At 48.0% G+C, this 20,018-nt stretch overlaps 1 protein-coding gene across 3 annotated transcripts in view; it reads left to right on the forward strand.

Annotated features, from left to right (window-relative positions):
- Positions 1–89: 89 nt before the first annotated feature.
- The window catches only part of ELMOD3 (ELMO domain containing 3), a 29,048-nt gene continuing 9,119 nt past the window's right edge, over positions 90–20,018 (forward strand). The window contains exons 1-10 of one of the 3 annotated variants that reach the window (XM_081254218.1): positions 90–586; positions 1,287–1,467; positions 2,770–3,055; positions 6,889–6,966; positions 7,457–7,538; positions 11,432–11,500; positions 12,466–12,557; positions 14,135–14,258; positions 14,491–14,613; positions 17,283–17,413. In XM_081254218.1, coding sequence (XP_081110344.1) covers positions 3,002–3,055; positions 6,889–6,966; positions 7,457–7,538; positions 11,432–11,500; positions 12,466–12,557; positions 14,135–14,258; positions 14,491–14,613; positions 17,283–17,413 — 753 coding nt within the window. In that variant the 5' untranslated portion in view covers positions 90–586; positions 1,287–1,467; positions 2,770–3,001. The remainder of the gene's footprint in view (positions 587–1,286; positions 1,468–2,769; positions 3,056–6,888; positions 6,967–7,456; positions 7,539–11,431; positions 11,501–12,465; positions 12,558–14,134; positions 14,259–14,490; positions 14,614–17,282; positions 17,414–20,018) is intronic. The other 2 variants (XM_081254220.1, XM_081254219.1) reach the window with 2 other exon arrangements.

The raw sequence follows: 20,018 nt of genomic DNA on the forward strand, positions 1-20,018 counted from the left end.
TCTCCGGCGGAGATTGACCATTGCGGCTCGTCGTACCCACGTCTCTGGCGGCGCGGAGGGTCGTGCGCATGCGCGGAGGAGGGCCGTGCGCATGCGCGGAGGAGGCCCTGAGGGGTTGCGGGAACCCAATCGCGAAAGCTCTGGGAACTAGGGGGCTCAGCCGGCGAGCCCCGGGGGTCCGAGGAAAAGGAATGGGGGGCGGAAATGGTCGCCCTGGGGCGAGACAAGGCTGAGAGTTGCACAACAGAGAGAGACTCCTTACTGGCAGACCGGAGACCTCGGTTTTGTGGATGACCTGAGGCAAGTTGCTTTCCTGTTTTCCCCACCGAGAAAGTTTCTGTCCGGAGTCCCCACCCTCTCTGGCTGGGTGTCTCGATGGACTGAGATCTCGTTTAACATACGCGCATCACAGCCGGCGAGCACCGGGATTTGTGACCCCAAAGTGGCCAGTAGTTTTGGCCGCGGCGCCCCCCTGGGATGGTGATGCCTGCGGCGGAGGCCTGGTCGGGGCTGGAAGGGCCGGGGAGGCCGCAGCGACAAGGCCGATGAAAGAACTGCCATACCTGTGTGCGCATTTGTATTTAAGGTGTGGACCCAATTTCTAGATTAAATACCTATTCAGAGAGTTTAAGCTCCAGCAAGCTTAAACTTAAAATCGTTTCCCTTAATGTAGCTCATTGCCTAAAGTGGGTGCACCATAAAAATAAACAAGGACATACTGTAGAGCACAGGGAACTATATTCAATATCTTGTAATAACCTATAATGGAAAGCTATCCGAAAAAGAATATCTATATTCAGATATATATTATATATATAATTGAATCACTGCGCTGTACATCTGAAACTAACATGACATTGAAAGTCAACTCTACTTCAATTAAAACATGTTTTAAATTAAAAAAGTAGGGCTTCCCTGGTGGCGCAGTGGTTGGGAGTCCGCCTGCCGATGCAGGGGACAGGGGTTCGTGCCCCGGTCCAGGAAGATCCCACATGCCGCGGAGCGGCTGGGCCCGTGAGCCGTGGCCGCTGAGCCTGCGCGTCCGGAGCCTGTGCTCCGCAACGGGAGAGGCCACAACAGTGAGAGGCCCGCGTACCGCAAAAAAAAAAAAAAAAAGTAAAGTGGGTGCACCATAAATACTGAATTTGGAAAGGATCCATCTTTGTAGGAAGGCCATTTCTTCAGGCCCAGCCATCAGGAACTTGCCTAATAGTGGTAGGAGGGACTCTGTGACTTCGAGTACGTGCTTGTTTGACAGTTTCTGCTCTTTTCTTTCTCTGTTACAGATAGTAGCTGTCCCTATTGAAGCCCCCAGCAGGGCTGCAGCCAGAACTGATGCACTCGCAGGCGTGTAAAGCTGGTCATGCATCTACGCTGCCTGATACATGTCGAGCCCAGTAACAGCAGAGCCTTCCTGAGATTGCTGTCGCCATACCTGCCTGTCGCCTTTGCAGGGCTGGCCAGTGTGTGAGTGTTTGGTCATATGCTGTCATGGAGGTCCAGGAGGAGGGAAAGGAGAGGGAGGCAGACGCTGAGGCCCCAGAGAGAGCTAGTTCCTGAGGAGCACTGCCCTTGCCCTCCTTTACAGTGAGCCAAATGTCTAGCCCTAGAGTCGGGAGGTGTTCCTGCCCTTGGTGTTAGGAATCAGTCACTGCGTCCTGCCCCCCTGACAAAGAGTCCATCTTGTTACTGGCAGCCAGTTTGTAGGGAACCCAGATCGTATTCTCTGGAGGGCTGACCTCAGAGCAGTGCCACCCTCCTTCCTTAGTCAACCAAGTCTGGGGAATTCCCTGGCGGTCCAGTGGTTAGGACTTCACGCTTTCACTGCCAAAGGCCTGGGTTCAACCCCTGGTCAGGGAACTAAGATCCTGCAAGCCGTGCAGCGTGCCAAAAAAAAAACAAAAGTCAACCAAGTTTGTGAGGTATGACTGCCAGCCATATGCGTACTTATCCAGATTCTTGTTGTGACAGACATCCATGGTGTCCCCTTCCCCCATGATGAGGTGTGGGCCTGTCCAGCCCTCTTCCTAAGGTGGACTCACGGGAGGAAGGGCTTAGAGCTAGCCAGACTGGCTAGGCAGCTGCCACATGTACAATATTGGTGCTCACTGAGGAAGGGTAGGCACAGTGTTGCATTTTGAGTTTCTACCGTCGTAGGAACCGAATCTGGTATTAGGCCCAACCTGCGTCTGAGACCTGAGCAAAGCCCGAGCACTTCAGCTAAGACCACGCACCAACGTGTCACTCTAGATCAGCCTCACCCCTTTGAGATGCTGCCCCAGATCTCAGTAACTTCATCGTCAGAAACAGATCCCCACCACTCACAGTGGTACTGCCTCCTGGGTACTGATGGTCCAGCCCTCGGACTCCTGCAGGGACCCCTTATTTCCATCCAGTGACATAGAGAGTAAGAGGCAGGCATTTGGCTAAAGAAGCCTGTTTACTCAGAATATGTTTACAGCTGCTTGAAGATTTTTAAAGTCGGTTCTTTTTTCTTTTTTTTTTTGCGGTACGCGGGCCTCTCACTGTTGTGGCCTCTCCCGTTGCGGAGCACAGGCTCTGGACGCGCAGGCTCAGCGGCCATGGCTCATGGGCCCAGCCGCTCCGCGGCATGTGGGCTCTTCCCGGGCCGGGGCACAAACCCGTGTCCCCTGCATCGGCAGGCGGACTCTCAACCAATGTGCCACCAGGGAAGCCCTAAAGTCAGTTCTTAACAGAGGCATAACTGAATGATGAAACCAGTTTTATTCTTTAATTTTTTTTTTTCAGGGCTGATGCTCCAGAGACCTCAGGGACTTCTTTTGGGACTCACAGAAACCTACACCCTGGTGATGGCACACAGGGACTGTTTTCTTGTTCTTAGTCTAAATGATTGCCAAGAAGGAAGGCAAAGGTAGAAGAGTCGGATCTAGGGCTCTCCCCAGAGCTTCTAATCTCAGACCTTATTGAACTCCTTTCTCAGCCCAAGGACAGAGTTCACTTGAACACATGATTTTGAGTCATGAATGAAGACTCTTGCTCTTTCCATAATGAGAAAGAATTAAGAGATGGACAGGTAAGCAAGCACTTCTGTTTGAGAAAGAAGGTGTTGGTTTGGGTTATGTTGTTAATAGTAATAAGATAGAGCGTACATCAAGAGGATGTGGAGCTTTAGAAATGTGTAGGAAAAATCCTCACTGTAGTTCTCTTTGTTCTACTAGAAGAAGCTTCTAGTCACTTCTGGGTCAATTGCCTTTCCTGACAGCTTATTTTCTAAGTGGGCTATGGGATTTTGGTCTGGATTTGCTTGGGTGGGAAGAGAATTTCAGGCAGAATCCCCCAAGAAATGTGCATTTCATCAATTTGGGTTGTTTACCTTACTGGCCCTTTCTCTCTTCAATGCGTGTTTTGGCCTGATTATCGTCAGGACCCCTGATTCAATGTGCTATGTCTTTTTTTTTTTTTCTTCTCGGCTGCACTGGGTCTTAGTTGCAGCATGCAGGATCTAGTTCCCTGACCAGGGATCGAACCCAGGCCCCCTGCATTGGGAGCCCAGAGTCTTATCCACCGGACCACTAGGGAAGTCCCCCAGTGTGCTCTGTCTTTGTGTAAGCCTGGTGGCTTACCCTGCATTCCTTACCTTTTTCACTACCTTGCCCAGAAATAGTCTTAAATGGAGCCTGTGGGATTCAGTGGCCAGAATGGGGACAAAGCCTGTGCTTTGGGAGTCCAGGGAGGTTTTTGTCACTGTTCTAAGATAGATGAACTGTTCTTCCGGAGAACATCCATCTTTGGACACTAGAGGGGACTGAATTGGAGAGGGAAAGGAAGGATGCGATGAGTCCTGAGCGCACAGACTTCTCCAGGGAGCTGTTCAGCACAATGAATTACCAGATATTTTTGAGAATGTATCTTGAGCCTAGTGCTGTGCAAGTGGCCTAAGAAATATAAAACAAGTATATGAGAAAGTCCCTGCACTCAAAGCGGCAGTCTGATTGGGGAGACGGGTCTTTTGCAGAGGCCCTTGTGCCGCATACAGAGGGGCTATAGGACTTAGAGACGTGAGGGACCATTGTAGCCCCAGTTGGTAAGGTCGGCCTCCCCAAGGAGGTGGAACTGATCTTGAAGGGACCAGAAAACACTGAGAAGGTGGAGGTGGGGGCGGATTCTGGAGGAAAACCACATGACCCAAGGGCTGGAGGTGAGAGGAACTGCAGCAAATATGTTCAGTGGATCAAAGTGGGAGACAATAGTGCTTAGGCATCGTGAGGCCAGTTACAGAGGAGTTAGCTCAGCTGTGGTGTGTTTAGGTGTCCATTCTTGTGTCCCAGGCAAAAAGAAATCAAAAAAATCAAAGCTGTGTTTAAGGAGTGTTAGTTGGCAAAAATATGTGGAAGGGATTAGAGTAACAGGACCATCTGGGATTCTTGGGCCTTGACATAAGCAATGATTCCTTTAATTATTATTTTTTCTTTTATTTATTTTAGAGAAAATAATTCTGCAGATGGTTCCAAATCCAAAAGTACAGAGGATGTACATATAGTGAAAAAACTACCTTCCACCCTTGTCCCCAGCTACCCAATTTTCCTGATGGAGGCAAAGTTACTACTTCCTTGGATATAATTCTGGAAATAGTCTCTGTAAAGACAAGCAAATATATTCATGTGTTTTTTAGAAATTCAAATGGTAAAATAGTGTATATACTCTGCCCTTTGTGTTTTCACTTAATATATCATGAAGATTGTTCCAGATTGTCCATAAAGCACTTTCTTACTCTTTTTTTGTGGCTGTATAGGATCTCATTGAGTGGATATGCTTTAATTTGTTTAAAATTAGTCCATTGGTGACAACTAGATTTATCATGGCGATCATTTTGAAATGTATAGAAATATCAAATCACTGTGTTGTGCAGCAGGAACTAACATTGTGTTGTAGGTCAATTATACTTCGGAAGCAAATAGGGACTTCTCTGGTGGCGCAGTGGTTAAGAATCCGCGTGCCAATGCAGGGGACACGGGTTCAATCCCTGGTCTGGGAAGATCCCACATGCCGCGGAGCAACTAAGCCCGTGCACCACAACTACTGAGCCTGCGCTCTAGAGCCAGCGAGCCACAACTACTGAAGCCTGCGTGCCTAGAGACCGTGCTCTGCAACGTGGAGCCACCACAGTGAGAAGCCCGCACACTGCAATGAAGAGCAGCCCTCGCTCACCACAACTAGAGAAATCCCACACACAGCAACAAAGACCAAGGCAGCCAAAAATAAAAAAAAATCAAAAACAAAAACAAACAAAGGAACTCATAGAAAAAGAGATCAGATTTGTGGCTACCAGAGGCGGGGGTGGAATTGGATGAAGGTGGTCAAAAGGTACAAACTTCCAGTTATAAGAAAATAAGTACTAGGAATGTAATGTACAACATGATAAGGATAACACTGCTGTATATTATAAATGAAAGTTATTAAGAGTAAATCCTAAGAGTTCTCATCACAAGGAAAAAAAAATTTTTTTTCTATTTGTTGATGTTGTATCTATAGATGATGGATGTTCACTAAACCTATTGTAGTCATCATTTCACGATGTATATAAGTCAGATCATTATGCTGTACACCTTAAACTCATATAGTGCTGTATGTCAGTTATATCCCAGTAAAACTGGGGGCAAAATATAAAGTATAATAAAAGTCCATTAGTGGACAGTCAGGGTTTTTCTAGCTTTCTGTTTTTATAAACAGTACTACCATGAATGACACTGTAAGCATGTCATTTGTACATGGATGACTGTATGTGTTAGATAAATTCCTAGAATGAAATTGCAGGCCCCAAATGTGCACAGCATATGTGATTTCATCAGGTATTGTCAAGCCAGAGAGGTGGTACCAATTCACTCTCCAGTGTCTTACAACTCTTGGTCGTCTAGCCAGCACAGTGTTACCACACTTTTTGATAATAGGATAAGTGAAAAACATTATCCCAGAGTAGTTTTATTTGACATTTCTCTTGTTATGAGTAAGGTTGAGCATTTCTTCACATGTTTAAGAACTATTTGTGTTTCCTTTTATGTAAACTATCCATATCCGTGCCAGTTTTTCTACTGGGTTTGTTTTTTTCCTTACTGATTTGTAGGGTTTTTTTTTTTTAACATATTAGGAAAATTAGCCCTGTATTGGTGATATGAGTTGCAAAAAGTTGGTTAGATGGTTTTTTAAGCTCCAGTAGGGGGAAGGTTTGGCTGAGCAGAAAGGCCAAAAGTGAGGGAACTGCTTCACTCAACTTTACTTACTCAGAGCCCTGAGACCTTGAACGGAGCCAGGAAATCTGTATAATATTATATTAACGTTGGGATTCCCTGGTGGCGCAGTGGTTAAGAATCTGCCTGCCAATGCAGGGGACACGGGTTCGATCCCTGGTCCGGGAAGATCCCACATGCTGCGGAGCAGCTAAGTCTGTGCACCACAGCTACTGAGCCTGCGCTCTAGAGCCCGCGAGCCACAACTACTGAGCCCACGTGCCACAACTGCTGAAGTCTGCGCGCCTAGAGCCCGTGCTCCACAACAAGAGAAGCCACCGCAATGAGAAGCCCGTGCACCACAATGAAGAGTAGACCCTACTCGCCATAAGTAGAGAAAGTCCACACACAGCAGTGAAGACCCAACACAGCCAAAAATAAATAAATAAATAAAATATATTAAAAATAAATTTTTTAAAGATTATATTCATATTAAGCTTTTCGTGGTTTTTCTTAAGACCGATTAAACAGGAGTTTTCCCTTACAGTATTCCTCGTAGTTGACTTCTCGGGAGTTCATCCATTTTGTGTGTGTGTGTTATTGGAAAAACGTGTGACGTTTAAGCTGTCATCTTTGAGGGACTACTACGTGCCCAGGAGACTGACTTTGGGTTGTCTTGCAGATTGAAGGTGTGTCTGCTGGGTACCCTCCACCATGTGACAAGGACAACAGTGCTCTTCTGGCTTTCAGGGGAATTCCTGTACGTATCACCCACACCTCAGTGCTTCCTGTCGGTAGAAGCTTGTGGTACTTGCTGTTATGTGGTGCCAGGCACTGGGACACAGGATGGCACAGACCCTGCCCTCCAGTAGCTCACACTTTGGATGGGGGGGTGGGGAGGGCACAGGCATGCAAAACAACCTCTATCTAATAAGATAATTGTTACAATGAGGCAGAACCTAAAGTGCAGTGGGAATACGGAAAGCACACCTCTGTCTCGGTTGAGTTGAGTGGATTTTTGTCTGTTTGCTCTCCAAGGAGGGCATATATTCATACTTGTCCTCACGTCACTCAACTGCTCCGTCATAGTTGGCATTTTCTGGGTGCTTCTCTTTAAGATTGGCTTTAACCAACCCATGTGGGAAGACTAGATTCTTCTGGCCTCCAGTTTCAAGGACACTTGGTACAGCGGGTGGGACTTGTTTGTGTGGGTGGAGGGATGTGGACTCCACCCTCACACTAAGGGTCAGCTGCCCCTACAGATTTCAGAGTTGAAGAACCATGGTATCCTCCGGGCCCTGACTGCAGAATCGAATGGCTGGGAGCCGGCTGGTAAGTCCTCCTCGGAGCCTGCGTGGGATTCAAGGCGGAGCTCCCTATGGGTCTGCTTTTCCTCATTTGAATTTCTCTCACTACTTTTCCTGTAGAATTTTTTTAATATATATATAAATTTTTTAATTTATTTTTGGCTGCGTTGGGTCTTCGTTGCTGCGCGTGGGCTTTCTCTAGTAGCAGTGAGCGGGGTCCACTCTTCATTGCGGTGCGCGGGCTTCGCATTGCGGTGGCTTCTCATGTTGCGGAGCACGGGCTCTAGGCATGTGGGCTTCAGTAGTTGTGGTTCACGGGCTCAGTAGTTGTGGCTCGCGGGCTCTAGAGCGCAGCCTCAGTAGTTGTGGCACACAGGCTTAGTTGCTCCGCGGCATGTGGGATCTTCCCGGACCAGGGATCGAACCCGTGTCCCCTGCATTGGCGGGTGGATTCTTAACCACTGTGCCACCAGGGAAGCCCTTCCTGGGGAACTTCATAGAGTTATCATCTTTCAAGGGAAGTTAGAGACCTGAGTTCTAATTTGGCCCCACAAGCCCTGCCGGTAGCTTACTGTGCGCCTTTGGGGCAAATCATAGAATCTCTGTGTCTACAGTGGAAATATTAGTACCTCCTTTGTCCTCAAAGGGATGTTGTGATAATGAAATGAGACAGAGTGGGTGAAAAGCCTTTGAAAAGTTATCCTGTTTTATCTGCTTGACATGGCTCTTCCCATACTATATTTAAAGCTCATTCTACTTGCTAATTTATTACACAGAAAAGCACACTCACCAATTCAGAAGAACCAGTTCTGGAGTCAGATACCTCTGGCTTAAGTCCTGCCTCTTTCACCCATCAGCCCTATGACCTTGAGCAAGTAACTGAATCTTTCTGACCCTCACTTTCCTCATCTATAAAACAGGGATTATATCAGAACCTGTATGATAGAAATTGTGTAAGGATTAAATGAGATAATGTAAAGTGCTTAGCACACAGAATGTAAATCATAGTGAGCGCTCATTGGTGTGCATTGTTATCTTTAAATTCTGTAAACTGAAAATGTAATCTCTAAGAATATGGGGTCTATTAAAAATATTCCAATGTAGAAAAATTATATGGAGGTCTGTAAAGTATCTTTTAATTGAATTTTGTCTTTACCATGTGGTGACAAACCTAACATTTATTAGAGGTGTTGCCTTAAATGCTAAAATATTTTCTATTTCAGTGCAACTGGCATTTACGTGCCAGATACTCCTTTTTTTTTTTTTTTTGCGGTACGCGGGCCTCTCACTGTTGTGGCCTCTCCCGTTGCGGAGCACAGGCTCCGGACGCACAGGCTCCAGACGCACAGGCTCAGCAGCCACGGCTCACGGGCCCAGCCACTCCATGGCGTGTGGGGTCCTCCCGGACCGGGGCACGAACCCATGTCACCTGCATCAGCAGGCGGACTCTCAACCACTGCGCCACCAGGGTAGCCCCAGATATTCTTAATCATACTAAACAACTACAATCTTCTCCCCAGATTGCTCTCAGCTAATTTAAACTAATAGGCCGACTAAATCAGCTGTGCCATTTACTATGTGAATAAGTAGAAGAGAGGGCTTCCCTGGTGGCGCAGTGGTTGAGAGTCCGCCTGCCGATGCAGGGGACACGGGTTCGTACCCCGGTCCGGGAAGATCCCACATGCCGCGGAGCGGCTAGGCCCGTGAGCTATGGCTGCTGAGCTTGCGCATCTGGAGCCTGTGCTCCGCAACAGGAGAGGCCACAACAGAGAGAGGCCCACGTACCGCAAAAATATATATATATTAAAAAAAAATAAGTAGAAGAGGGCCTAAATAAAGGAGGCAATTGACAAAAGGAAAAACAATAAAGAGCCGTGCTAACGTGAGCTGGCTTTGTTATCCTGGAGATTTGGGTTGTGGCTCCTCGTTCTTCTGTTAGTTTAGGGGAAAAATAGTATTTATGTCAGGATCATCTTCAGAGGTGGGAGTCCTAAAGGAACCAAGAAAGGAGAGAGATGCTCTTACACGGGTTAGATGTTTGTCTCCAGTTTGGGCACCAGATTGCATTGCTGCTTGAGACCTTGGACTTTCTCTTGACTACCTTGCTGTCACAGTAAGCTCCCACACCCTTGCCTGTGAGGTTTGTGCTCCTGGCTCACAACCTTTGATCCACTCGTTTGTAGGGGAAGGTGCGTGGGGTGAAAGATTGATCGAGTTGCTCATAATGATCTGAAGGGTGACAAGTCAGTGAAGCTGGATGTGGATGAGGGGTGAAGGGTGGGGAGCTTCTTCTCAGCGTCGTGAGGAGATCCATGGCTGCTGGTCCGCTCTTCTTGTTTAGCCACTTTGTCCCTCTTTTTTCATCTCCCAAGGGTCCAGCATGCTGGAAGTAAGTTTTATTTTCTTCACTGTCCCAGGTTGAATGTTCTGTATTCTGTTGAAGTTATCTAGTTTGGAAGCCCTGGTGTAGTCTGCTACCCCGGGCTGGGGCTGGCAAGGTTGAAGGTCCTAGAGGTCCAGGATTCAGGACCCCAGACCCATCTTATCTGCTCCCACCGTCCACATCCCTGCCAGACCCAAGCCCACAGCTGCGTCAGTGCTACTAGCTGATGTTTATTGAGCAAGTGGCCTTTGGGCCACATACTCCCCTGGAATCTGAAGAGTGACGTCATCCTCACAGTGGTTGGAAGAGTGATTACAAATGGTTAAGTAACCTGCCCGGAGAAGTACAGCTCGTGGGGGACAGAGATGCAAAGTTCACGGGCTGTGTGGCTCTACACTGTGCTTCCCAGCTGTCCCCTCCAGCTCCCCAGCAGCATCCTTGTCCTCATTATCCCTTCGTGTTTTGAGGTTTTGGTAGCTTTTTCTTTAATTTGCAAGTATACTTCCAAAACAGTTCACTGTCCCGTGAATGTCCTCAGCCCGGATTGCAAGGCAGAGGGGAGCTGTCCTAACCTGCTTTCACCACCCAGGCTAGAAGGCTCACGAGCTTGGGTGTCAAACAGAGGTCTCTCCATCCTGCCCACTGTTGGCCAGTGTCCTCCGTAGCAAATGGGAGAAGCCAGTGATGGGCCATGCTGCCATCAGTTTGGCCCAGAGAGTGGCGGCTGTGGTGTAGAGAAGAGGGCTGTGTGGTGGTTGTAGAGCGCCTGTCCTGCTGCTGCTTTCTTCTGTTTCCCCCGCTTTTGTTGTGCTTTTATTCACTCATCACACATTCATTGTGGGGAATTCCCTGCGGTCTAGTGGTTAGGACTTAAAGCATCCACTGCAGGGGGCATGGATTTGATCCCTGGATGGGAAACTAAGATCCCGCATGCTGTGAGGTATGGCCAAAAACAAAACAAACAAACAAAAAACAACAACAACGAAAACATTCACTGTGCACCTGTCCTGTGTCAGGCGCTCAGAACCCTACCTTCCTGTGGCTCCCAGTGCAGCGGGCAAGACAGTTGCAACAAGGTGGTAAGCATGGGGTGTCGGGGTCTCTCACGGAGCAGCTCCTAACGCAGATTACAGAGGCTAAAGAAGGCACCCAGGTGAGAGTGATACTGGAATTGGCTGAAGGATGAGATGGAACTGCGCTAGAAGGGGCTGGAACTGCAGGTGGGAGAGCGGGGTGTGCAAAGGCACCCAAGGCGGGTGTTGAGAGACTTCAGGTACTTCTGGATGCCCTAGGACAGAGCCAGAGAGGTAAGAAGTCTCCCAATTGTGAAGAGTTGGGGTTTCATCTTGAGAATTATGGAGAATCCCTGGAGGGTTCTGAGCAGCAGGCTGACGTCAGATCTGCCTTTTTGAAAGCTCACTCTGGCATATCAGAGGGTAGCGACAAGGCCCAAGGCAGGCAGGTAAGGCCAGGGGCTACGGCAGCAATCCGAACACACCTAGATCTCAGAGGGTCTCCTTTTCTCACTATTGCAGTTATGAATACAGAGGTGCTCCGAGCCCAAGAAGAATGGGAAGCTGTGGACAGTATCCAGCCAGAGACAGGTAACTGCAGGGATGGTGCCGCCTCCTCACAGCCCACTGCTGCTAAGCACACGATCCACCTGTGTGGCTAATGTTCTGTGCCTCTGGGATTAGGATCCAGAATTCCTGGGTCTTCTCGTTTTCAATACGTGACATCGGATAAAATCTCTTTTCCCAATTCAGAGGTGATGCCATCGACCTCTGGAGGGAATGGGGATGAATGCCGTGGGGAGAGGGCCGCCGGCCGTGAGAGAAGACAGGGAGGACCTTTGTCAGGGTCAGCTTCTGCAGGGTGATGAGGTCAGGCAGCCAGGACCCCTGTGTCCGGTCGAGCAGGGTGGTCACTGTACAAGGAAGTCCCTGGAAATGGGGGCTGAAGCCACCTGCTGGAAGCCTCTGAGGGCTGCATCAAAAACTGCCTCTCGTGCCTTTCAGGAGGTTTGGATGGAGCTGTGGGAGGGGAGAACTGGGACCCAAATCTAGCCTGAGCCCCACTTGAGCTCCTGAAGAGATGTTAGAGTGGACTGTATCAGCCATCACCTGTATTGCGGACTGATGAGTCAGTACCCTGTGACGAAGGCTGGATAGGGGATCATTCGTATCCAGGGCATGAGAAGGGGCAAAGTAGAAGATAGGAAAGGCCCCTGAACAAACCTGTAGCATGCTGCTGCATGGGTACCTCCTCCAGGCAGTGACTTACCCCCGCTCACAGATGAGTGGACATTAGGGGCCCCTGCAGAGCTATCCCCACTCATTGCAGGGCTTAGCCTAGTCAGCCTCTGCACAGCTGGGTCCGAAAGGGAGTCAGCCCAGCAGATAACGCCACCCCCTTGACAGAGGAGGGTCGGTTGTAACTGTAGGTGTCTGACGTTTACAGCTGCAAGTCAGCGCTGGGCTTAGAGGTGGCAACCAGCGGCCCTCAGTAAATGTCTGCTGATAGAATGACTACTGTTACAAGTGCCAGAGTGTCTTTCCTTTTGCCACAGGGAGCCGGACCAGCTCAGACCAGCCTGGGCAGCTCATCTCTTTCATTGAGGCCCTCCAGCATTTCCAGACCGTGGACCTCTCTTCCTTCAAGGTATGACAGTAGGGAGGTTTGGGGGTCTCAAGCAAAGCACTTTCTTCCCAGGAGCCAGGTTTCTTCCCCACCAGGATAGGGCACTGGGCAAGCAAGATGGGAATTTCCAGGCGAGGTCTCTGTCTCAACTAAGAAGTCTCGGGGTGCAGGATCACAAGTGGCCAAGGACCCACATGTCATGTGGGCCCCGGCGGCCTTTCAGGGACTGTGCCCCCAGAGCTCTAGGGGCCCTGTCTTATAGGGGCCCGTGGAGCTGCTCCCTGCTCTCCCCTCCTAGGGATGGGGAGGTCTGCAATCAGATGCTAGGGAGTTCCTGGGGAAGCAGGGCCGCCTGTCCAGAGAGCTGAGGAATTCACTGCCACCGTAGGAAAATCTTCCATCCCCTAGAGGAACAAGAAGTTATTTGGGAATTTAAAAAATATGTGGGGGGCTTCCCTGGTGGCGCAGTGGTTGAAAGTCCGCCTGCCGATGCGGGGGACACGGGTTCGTGCCCCGGTCCGGGAAGATCCCACATGCCGCAGAGCGACTGGGCCCGTGAGCCATGGCCGCTGAGTCTGTGCGTCCGGAGCCTGTGCTCCGCAACGGGAGAGGCCACAACAGTGAGAGGCCCGCGTACCCCCAAAAAAAAAAAAAAATGTGGGGTTGGAAAAAGAAAGAATATTAAGGAGAGTAAAAGCTGACAAGCTTTCTGGGGAATCCTGAGTGACCAGTAGTAAGTTTAGAGAACTGTGATTTCAGATCTTCAACCTAAAGCCTGGCTCAAGGAGAGAGGCTAAAAAGATAGGAATCAGATTGGTTTGTAGGACCCAGAGATCCAGAGGCTGCCGAAATCAGAGTATCCTAAGCCCTGCGGCAATGGCTGTGAACAAGGAGAAGTCAGCAGGAGCTGGTTTAGGCACTGCTGCTGTGGTGTGGACAGGAGGCGCCAGCTCCCCTCAGGGGTATCCTGCTCCAAAAAAGTGCCCACTGACTGTTTGTTTGTTTGTTTGGCCATGCCACATGGCATGCAGGATCTTAGTTCCCTGACCAGGGATTGAACGAGCACCCCTTGCATTGCAAGCATGCAGTCTTAACCACTGCACCACCAGAGAAGTCCCCCCCGCCACTGACTGTCTTATCTTGGAAGTTGAGAGGGCTGTTAGACTTTATATTTATGTCCTTTACAGAGAGAGACAGAGACAGACATACAAAGGGTGGAAGCAGCCCTGCTGGGAAACTTGGCCTGGCAGCTGTGAGATGCCAGCCTCCATAGCCAGCCACCTCTAGCTTCCTTGGTAGTCAGTGACATAGCTATTTCTGGAAAAGCCCAGAGGACCAAATGTAGACGAACAGCTGATAATGCCTATGCCTGGGGACATCTCTCTCTACTTACAAAGAGCCTACGAGCTGGAAGAGCCTGTCTCCAGAGATTCACAGATGCTTCACAGCTTCTGCCCCATTTCCCTGGCCCAGAAGCCAGCCAGTTAGTGGGAGAACCACTCCTTTCTGCAAGACCAGTCCTGTACTGAGGCTGATGGTAAGTTCATTAAAGCAAATGAACACAGCACTCTGCCTATTGACTGCACCTTCCTCCCCAGAAAAGAATCCAGCCAGCGATCCGAAGGACCGGGCTTGCTGCCCTCCGGCACTGCCTCTTCGGGCCTCCGAAGCTGCACCGGGGCCTCCGTGAAGAAAGGGACCTGGTCCTGACAATCGCTCAGTGTGAGTGCATGGGGGCCACCACAGGGCAGGCGCTGCGTGAGTGGTCAGGCAGGGAGCAGTTTGCCTACCCAATTGCTGAGACTAAGCCAGGGCTATTGCATTTACCATGTTGGGGGGAGAGCAGAGTGTCTGGAGCACCGGCCAGGTCTGTCTTGGCTGTACCGTTCTCTGGGAAGCACTCAGTCCTCCCGTGAGGGCCAATCCAACAGAGCATGGGTGTGTTTTGGGGCAGGTGGCCTGGATAGCCAAGACCCAATGCATGGCCGAGTCCTCCAGACCATCTATAAGAAGCTGACCGGCTCCAAGTTTGACTGTGCCCTCCATGGAGACCACTGGGAAGATCTGGGCTTTCAGGGTAAGAGAGAGGAATGGTTCATCTTCTCCCTGACTCCTTATTCCAGGACTAGCGTGAGAACCGAGACAGTCCTCTTCCTGTCATGCCAGCACCATGAGACAGGATATCTGGGGTAGAGCATTTCAGGAAGAGGGTACAGCAAATGCAAGGGCCCTGAGGTGAAATGTGTGTAACTCTTGCTGAGAAATAGCAAGGAGTGTGGCTGACGTGGGGAAGGAGAATAGTTCACTCGGGGCCTTGCAGGCCAGTGTAAAATATTTACTCTAAGGGAGATAGAAAGCATGGGAGTGATAGGATTTGGAATCCAGTGTTTTCTTTTTATTCTTTTCTTTTACTATCGATGAAAATTTTTTTTATATTATTTCATTTTTTTGAGTGAAACAAAATGATTTCACCTGGTTTGGGACTGTACTATTTTTTCAAAATCATATCAAATTACATTTGTATAGAATAGGAAGATAATTTAAAAAGGAAACTATATACTCATAATTAATTGGTGCTCTGTTGGTACTGACAATGTGTTTAAGTCCCTTTACCTACCTTCATCTATAATATAATTGTCCTAAATATTCCCTCTGTGTACATTGGGAATCACATCAGTGTTATGATTTTTGTTTCAACCATTAATTTAAATAACTCAAGAGGAGAAGCAAGGTCTGTTGTATTTACCCATAGATTTGCTCTCTCCATTGTTCTTTCTTCTGTTCTGGTATTCTAAGATTCCTTCTTTTATCACTTCCTTTCTGTTTCAGGAACTTCCTTTAGCCATTTTCTAAAGTAGGTCTGCTGGCAATAGATTCTTTAGCTTTCCTTCATCTGAGAGTGTCTTGATTTCCCCTTCACTCCTGAAGGATAATTTCTCTGAATGTAGAATTCCAGGTTGACAGGTCTTTTCTTTCAGCACTTGAAAATAAATGTGCTACTTCCTTTTGGCCTCCATGGTTTCTGATGAGAAATCTGCTGTTACTTGAATTATTCCTCCTTGTTAGATAAGAAGTTGTTTCTCTCTCTGCTTTCAAGATCTTTTTTGTTTGTTTTTTTTCTTTTGTTTGCAGGAGTTTGACTATGATATGTCTTAGTGGATATTTCTTTGGGCTTATCTCATTAAGGGTTTGCTCAGCTTCTTGAATCTGTAGGTTTATGTCTTTGGCCAAATTTGGTAAATTTTCAGCCATTATTACTTTGAGTACTTTTTTCAGCCCTGCTCTTTCTCCTCCCTTGTACAACTCTGATGACACAGATGCTAGATCTTCTGTTACTGTTCCACAGGTCCCAGAGGCTCTGTTCACTTTAGGGGGATCTCTGTATAGCTCAGAGGTCTCCAGGCTCTGTTTATTTTGTTTTGTTTTTTCTCTCTATTGATCAGATTGGGCAGTTTATATTGTTCCATCTTCAAGTTCACTGGTTCTTTCCTCTTTGGTCTCTATTCTGATGTTGAGCCCATCCAGTGAGTTTTTAATTTTAGGTATGACATTTTTCAGTTCTGAAGTTTCTGTTTGGTTCTTTATGTCTGATATTTCTTTACTGAGACTTTCTGTTTTTTCATTTTTTTCAAATGTTTGTAATTGCTTATCAAAGGCATTTTTATGATAGCTGCTATAGTAGTTTTCTATTGTTGCTGCAGAAAATTACCACAAACTTAGTGGCTTAAATCAACACAGATTTATTATCTTCTAGTTCTGTAGTTCAGAGGTCTGACACAGTCTCACTGGGGCACGATCAAGGTAGCAGCAGGGCTGCATTCCTTTTTGGAGGCTCTAGGAGAAAATCTATTTCTGTGCCTTTTCCACCTTCTAGAGTCCGCCCACGTTCCTCCTCCTTCAGAGCCAGGAACACAGCATCTCTCCGAGCTGATTCTGTCCTCTCACATCTCTTTTTCTGACTCTGTGCTTCTACCTCCCTCTCTCACTTTTAAGGATTCTTCTGACTACATTGGGCCCAGCCAGATAATCCAGGATACTCTCCCTATCCTGATTAGCAACCTTCATTCTAACTGCAATCTTGATTCCCCCTTGCTGTGCAACAGAACGTACTTGTAGGTTCTGGGGATTAGGACGTGGAGATCTCTGGAGGTGCCGTTATTCTGCCTAGGACAGCTGCTATAAATTCCTTATCAGGTAATTCCAACATATGTGTGATCTCAGTGTTGCTATCTGTTGATTGTCTTTTCTCATTCAAATTGAGATTTTCCTAGTTCTTGGTGTAATGAGTGGTTTTTTATTGTGTCCTAGATATTGTGGGTATTATGTAATGACAGTGTTGATCATCTTTAAATCTTCTATTTTAGCAGGCCTCCTCTGACACTGGGCAGTGGGGGAAGGGTGATGTCACCTCATTACTGCCAGGTGGGGATAGAAATCCAGGTATCCCACTTGACCTCCACTAATACCACTGGCTGGGTGGGGCAGGGGTGCCTCATTGCTGTTCCCATGTAGCCTCCACTGATGTCACAGAGGGTGTGGTGGGCTCCTTAGCACTAGAGAAGGATAAAAGTCCCAGCTCCCCGCTTCTTTGACTGCCTTGGCAGAGCTGAGGGGCACCTTGTTATAGTCAGGCAGGGGAAGTCTAGGCTCTCCACTTGGGCAGTGATCAAGGTAACCAAGTCATTGAATCTCACAGAGCAGGGATTTCATTAAGCACCCTGAATTTCCTCTTGGTTTTTGTTTTAGGAACAAATCCAGCCACAGACTTGAGAGGAGCAGGCTTCCTTGCCCTCCTGCATCTCCTGTACCTGGTGATGGACTCAAAGACGTTGCTGATGGCCCAGGAGATCTTCCGCCTGTCTCGTCACCATATCCAGGTGGGGCTTTGGTGGGAAGCCAGCAGAGAGGGCTGTAGGGGCTAGGACCTGGGCACAGGGCTCTCCTGAGTAACCATGACAGCTTCGCAGGTAGATCTCCAGTTGCTGAGGGCCCTCAGGACAGCTGAGGCAAACCAGGCATGGGCATCCCTGTCACCCTGACCTGGCTGGAATCTGAGCTCCAGCAGTCATGAGTGTGTGTCTCAAGCAAGTGCCTCAACTCTTCAGAGCCTTGGTTTCCTCATCCATAAAGAGGAAATCATGGAAACGTCAGCTGTATAGTTGGGAAAATTAAATGAGGTAATGTACAAAAGCACTAGACACAACTGTGGTACCAGTGTCTCAGCTCACTGCCCTCCCAGTATTGGCAGGTTCTCCTGACCCTGCAGAAGGGGGGTCAGCCTTTATTTGGCCAGAGAAGAAGGTTTGCCTCCAAGTGTCAGGTGACACATGGACTTGCTGAAAGGCCAGAAGTGGCTCCTGTAGCCCTCAGGTTCTGTCCGGGCCTGCTCTCTAGGGTTGGTTTGATGGTTTTCCCCTGTAGTAAAAGGTGGTGGTCCCTCCATTTTAGAAAACAGACTTGACCTGTTTCCTGCCATTCATCTCTCCCAGATTCATGCGGCCTGGAATTCATTCATGTGCTAAACAGGTGTTTATTTAGGATTCCCTGTGCTAATTGTTGTTCTTGGTGCTTGGGAAACATCAGTGAGCAAAACAGACAAAGATCCTTCTAGCAGAGAGGACAAGACAGTAAGCCTAATACATAAATAAATCATAGAGTATGTTAAAGGTGGTAAGTGCTAAATAGGCAAGGTTAGGAGAATGTGGGAGGATTACAGTTTTATGGGGTATTAGGGGAGCTCTCATGAGAGGATGAGACTTAAACCAAGCCTTGAAGGAGGTGAGGATGTTAGCCAAGCTTGTATTTGGAGGAAGAGCATTCCGCACAGAGGGGGCAGCTAGAGCAAAGGTCCCAAAGGAGGTGTATGTCTGGCATGTGCAGGAATGGCAGGGAGGCCAGCTGGGAGCAGAAGGGGCAGGGAGGGCAGTGGGAAGGAGGTTATGGGGCAACAGGGACCAGACGGTGTCGGGCCCGGTAGGCTATGATGAGTATGTTTGCTTGTGTTCTGAGCCAAATGAGGGTTTTGGACAGCCTGGAGTGACACGATCCAACTTACATTCTTAAATGGATCCTACCAGCCGTTGGGTTGAGAGTAGTCTCTGGTGAGGGCTTTTGTAATCAAGTTAGAGATGATGGGGATCTGGACCAGGGTATTTTCAGGGGAGGCGTTGTGAAGTGATCAGATTCTGGATATAGAATCTTGAGCGTATGGGCTGTAGAGAATAGAGCCAGCATATTTTTCGGATGGATTGGGTACAGGTGTAAGAAAAAGAGGCATCAATGGTGATTTTTAGCCTGAGCAGCTGGAAGAACAGAGTGGCCACCAACTGAAATGGAAAAGAAAGAGCGAGGGTGGGGGTGGTTCCATCTGCCATATAAATTTTAGACTGAGGTTATGCATTTGTTTGTTTCATAAATTTATTTATTTATTTATTTTTGGCTGCGTTGGGTCTTCGTTGCTGTGCGCGGGCTTTCTCTAGTAGCAGCGAGTGAGGGCTACTCTTCCTTGTGGTGCGTGGGCTTCTCACTGCAGTGGCTTCTCTTGTTGCGGAGCACGGGCTCTAGGTGCACAGGCTTCAGTAGTTGTGACACGCAGGCTCAGCAGGTGTGGCGCACGGGCTCTAGAGCGCAGGCTCAGTAGCTGTGGTGCACGGGCTTAGTTGCTTCGCAGCATGTGGGATCTTCCCAGACCAGGGCTCGAACCCGTGTCCCCTGCAGGCGGATTCTTAACCACTGTGCCACCAGGGAAGCCCCAGGGTATACGTTTTTGACAACTACAGAAGTGATGTACCTCATGTCAGGAGCACCCATGTCAACATGTCTTATTACTGGTGAAGTTAACCTTGGGCGCATGGTTAAAGGGATATCAGCCAGGTTTCTACGCTGTAAAGTTACTATTTTTCCCTTTGTAATTAATCACTATCTTGGAGGAAGATACTTTGAAGCTATGCAAATATCCTGGTTTTCCTCAAACTTGGTTCTAATAGTGATTTTGTTTTCCTCATTCCTCCTACATTTATTAATTTTTAAATTTATTAATTGGAATTCTTCTGTAAGAAAGAATTGCCTTTGCTCTTTATTGATTCAGGTACTTTTTATATCCGCATGGACTCAGATTTTTACTTTACTCTATGGGATATAACCCAACACTTTTATTATTTATTTTGTTGCTAAAATTGTTCCCATGTCGACCTTTTTTTTTTTTACATCTTTATTGGAGGATAATTGCTTTACAATGGTGTGTTAGTTTCTGCTTTATAACAAAGTGAACCAGTTATACATATACGTATGTTCCCATATCTCTTCCCTCTTGCATCTCCCTCCCTCCCACCCTCCCTATCCCACCCCTCTAGGTCCCATGTTGACCATTTTAAGAGCTCTTTCAGGTGGTACCTGTGCCCTTTTCAGCATGCCCTGTCCTTTTTTGAGTACTTTTCTACTTTCTGGATCCTAAAGATGCTCTAGGCTCTTGTATTTTCCCTG

The sequence above is a fragment of the Mesoplodon bidens genome (assembly GCF_964165515.1).
Source record: "Mesoplodon bidens genome assembly, chromosome: 14".
Classification (NCBI taxonomy): Eukaryota; Metazoa; Chordata; class Mammalia; order Artiodactyla; family Ziphiidae; genus Mesoplodon; species Mesoplodon bidens.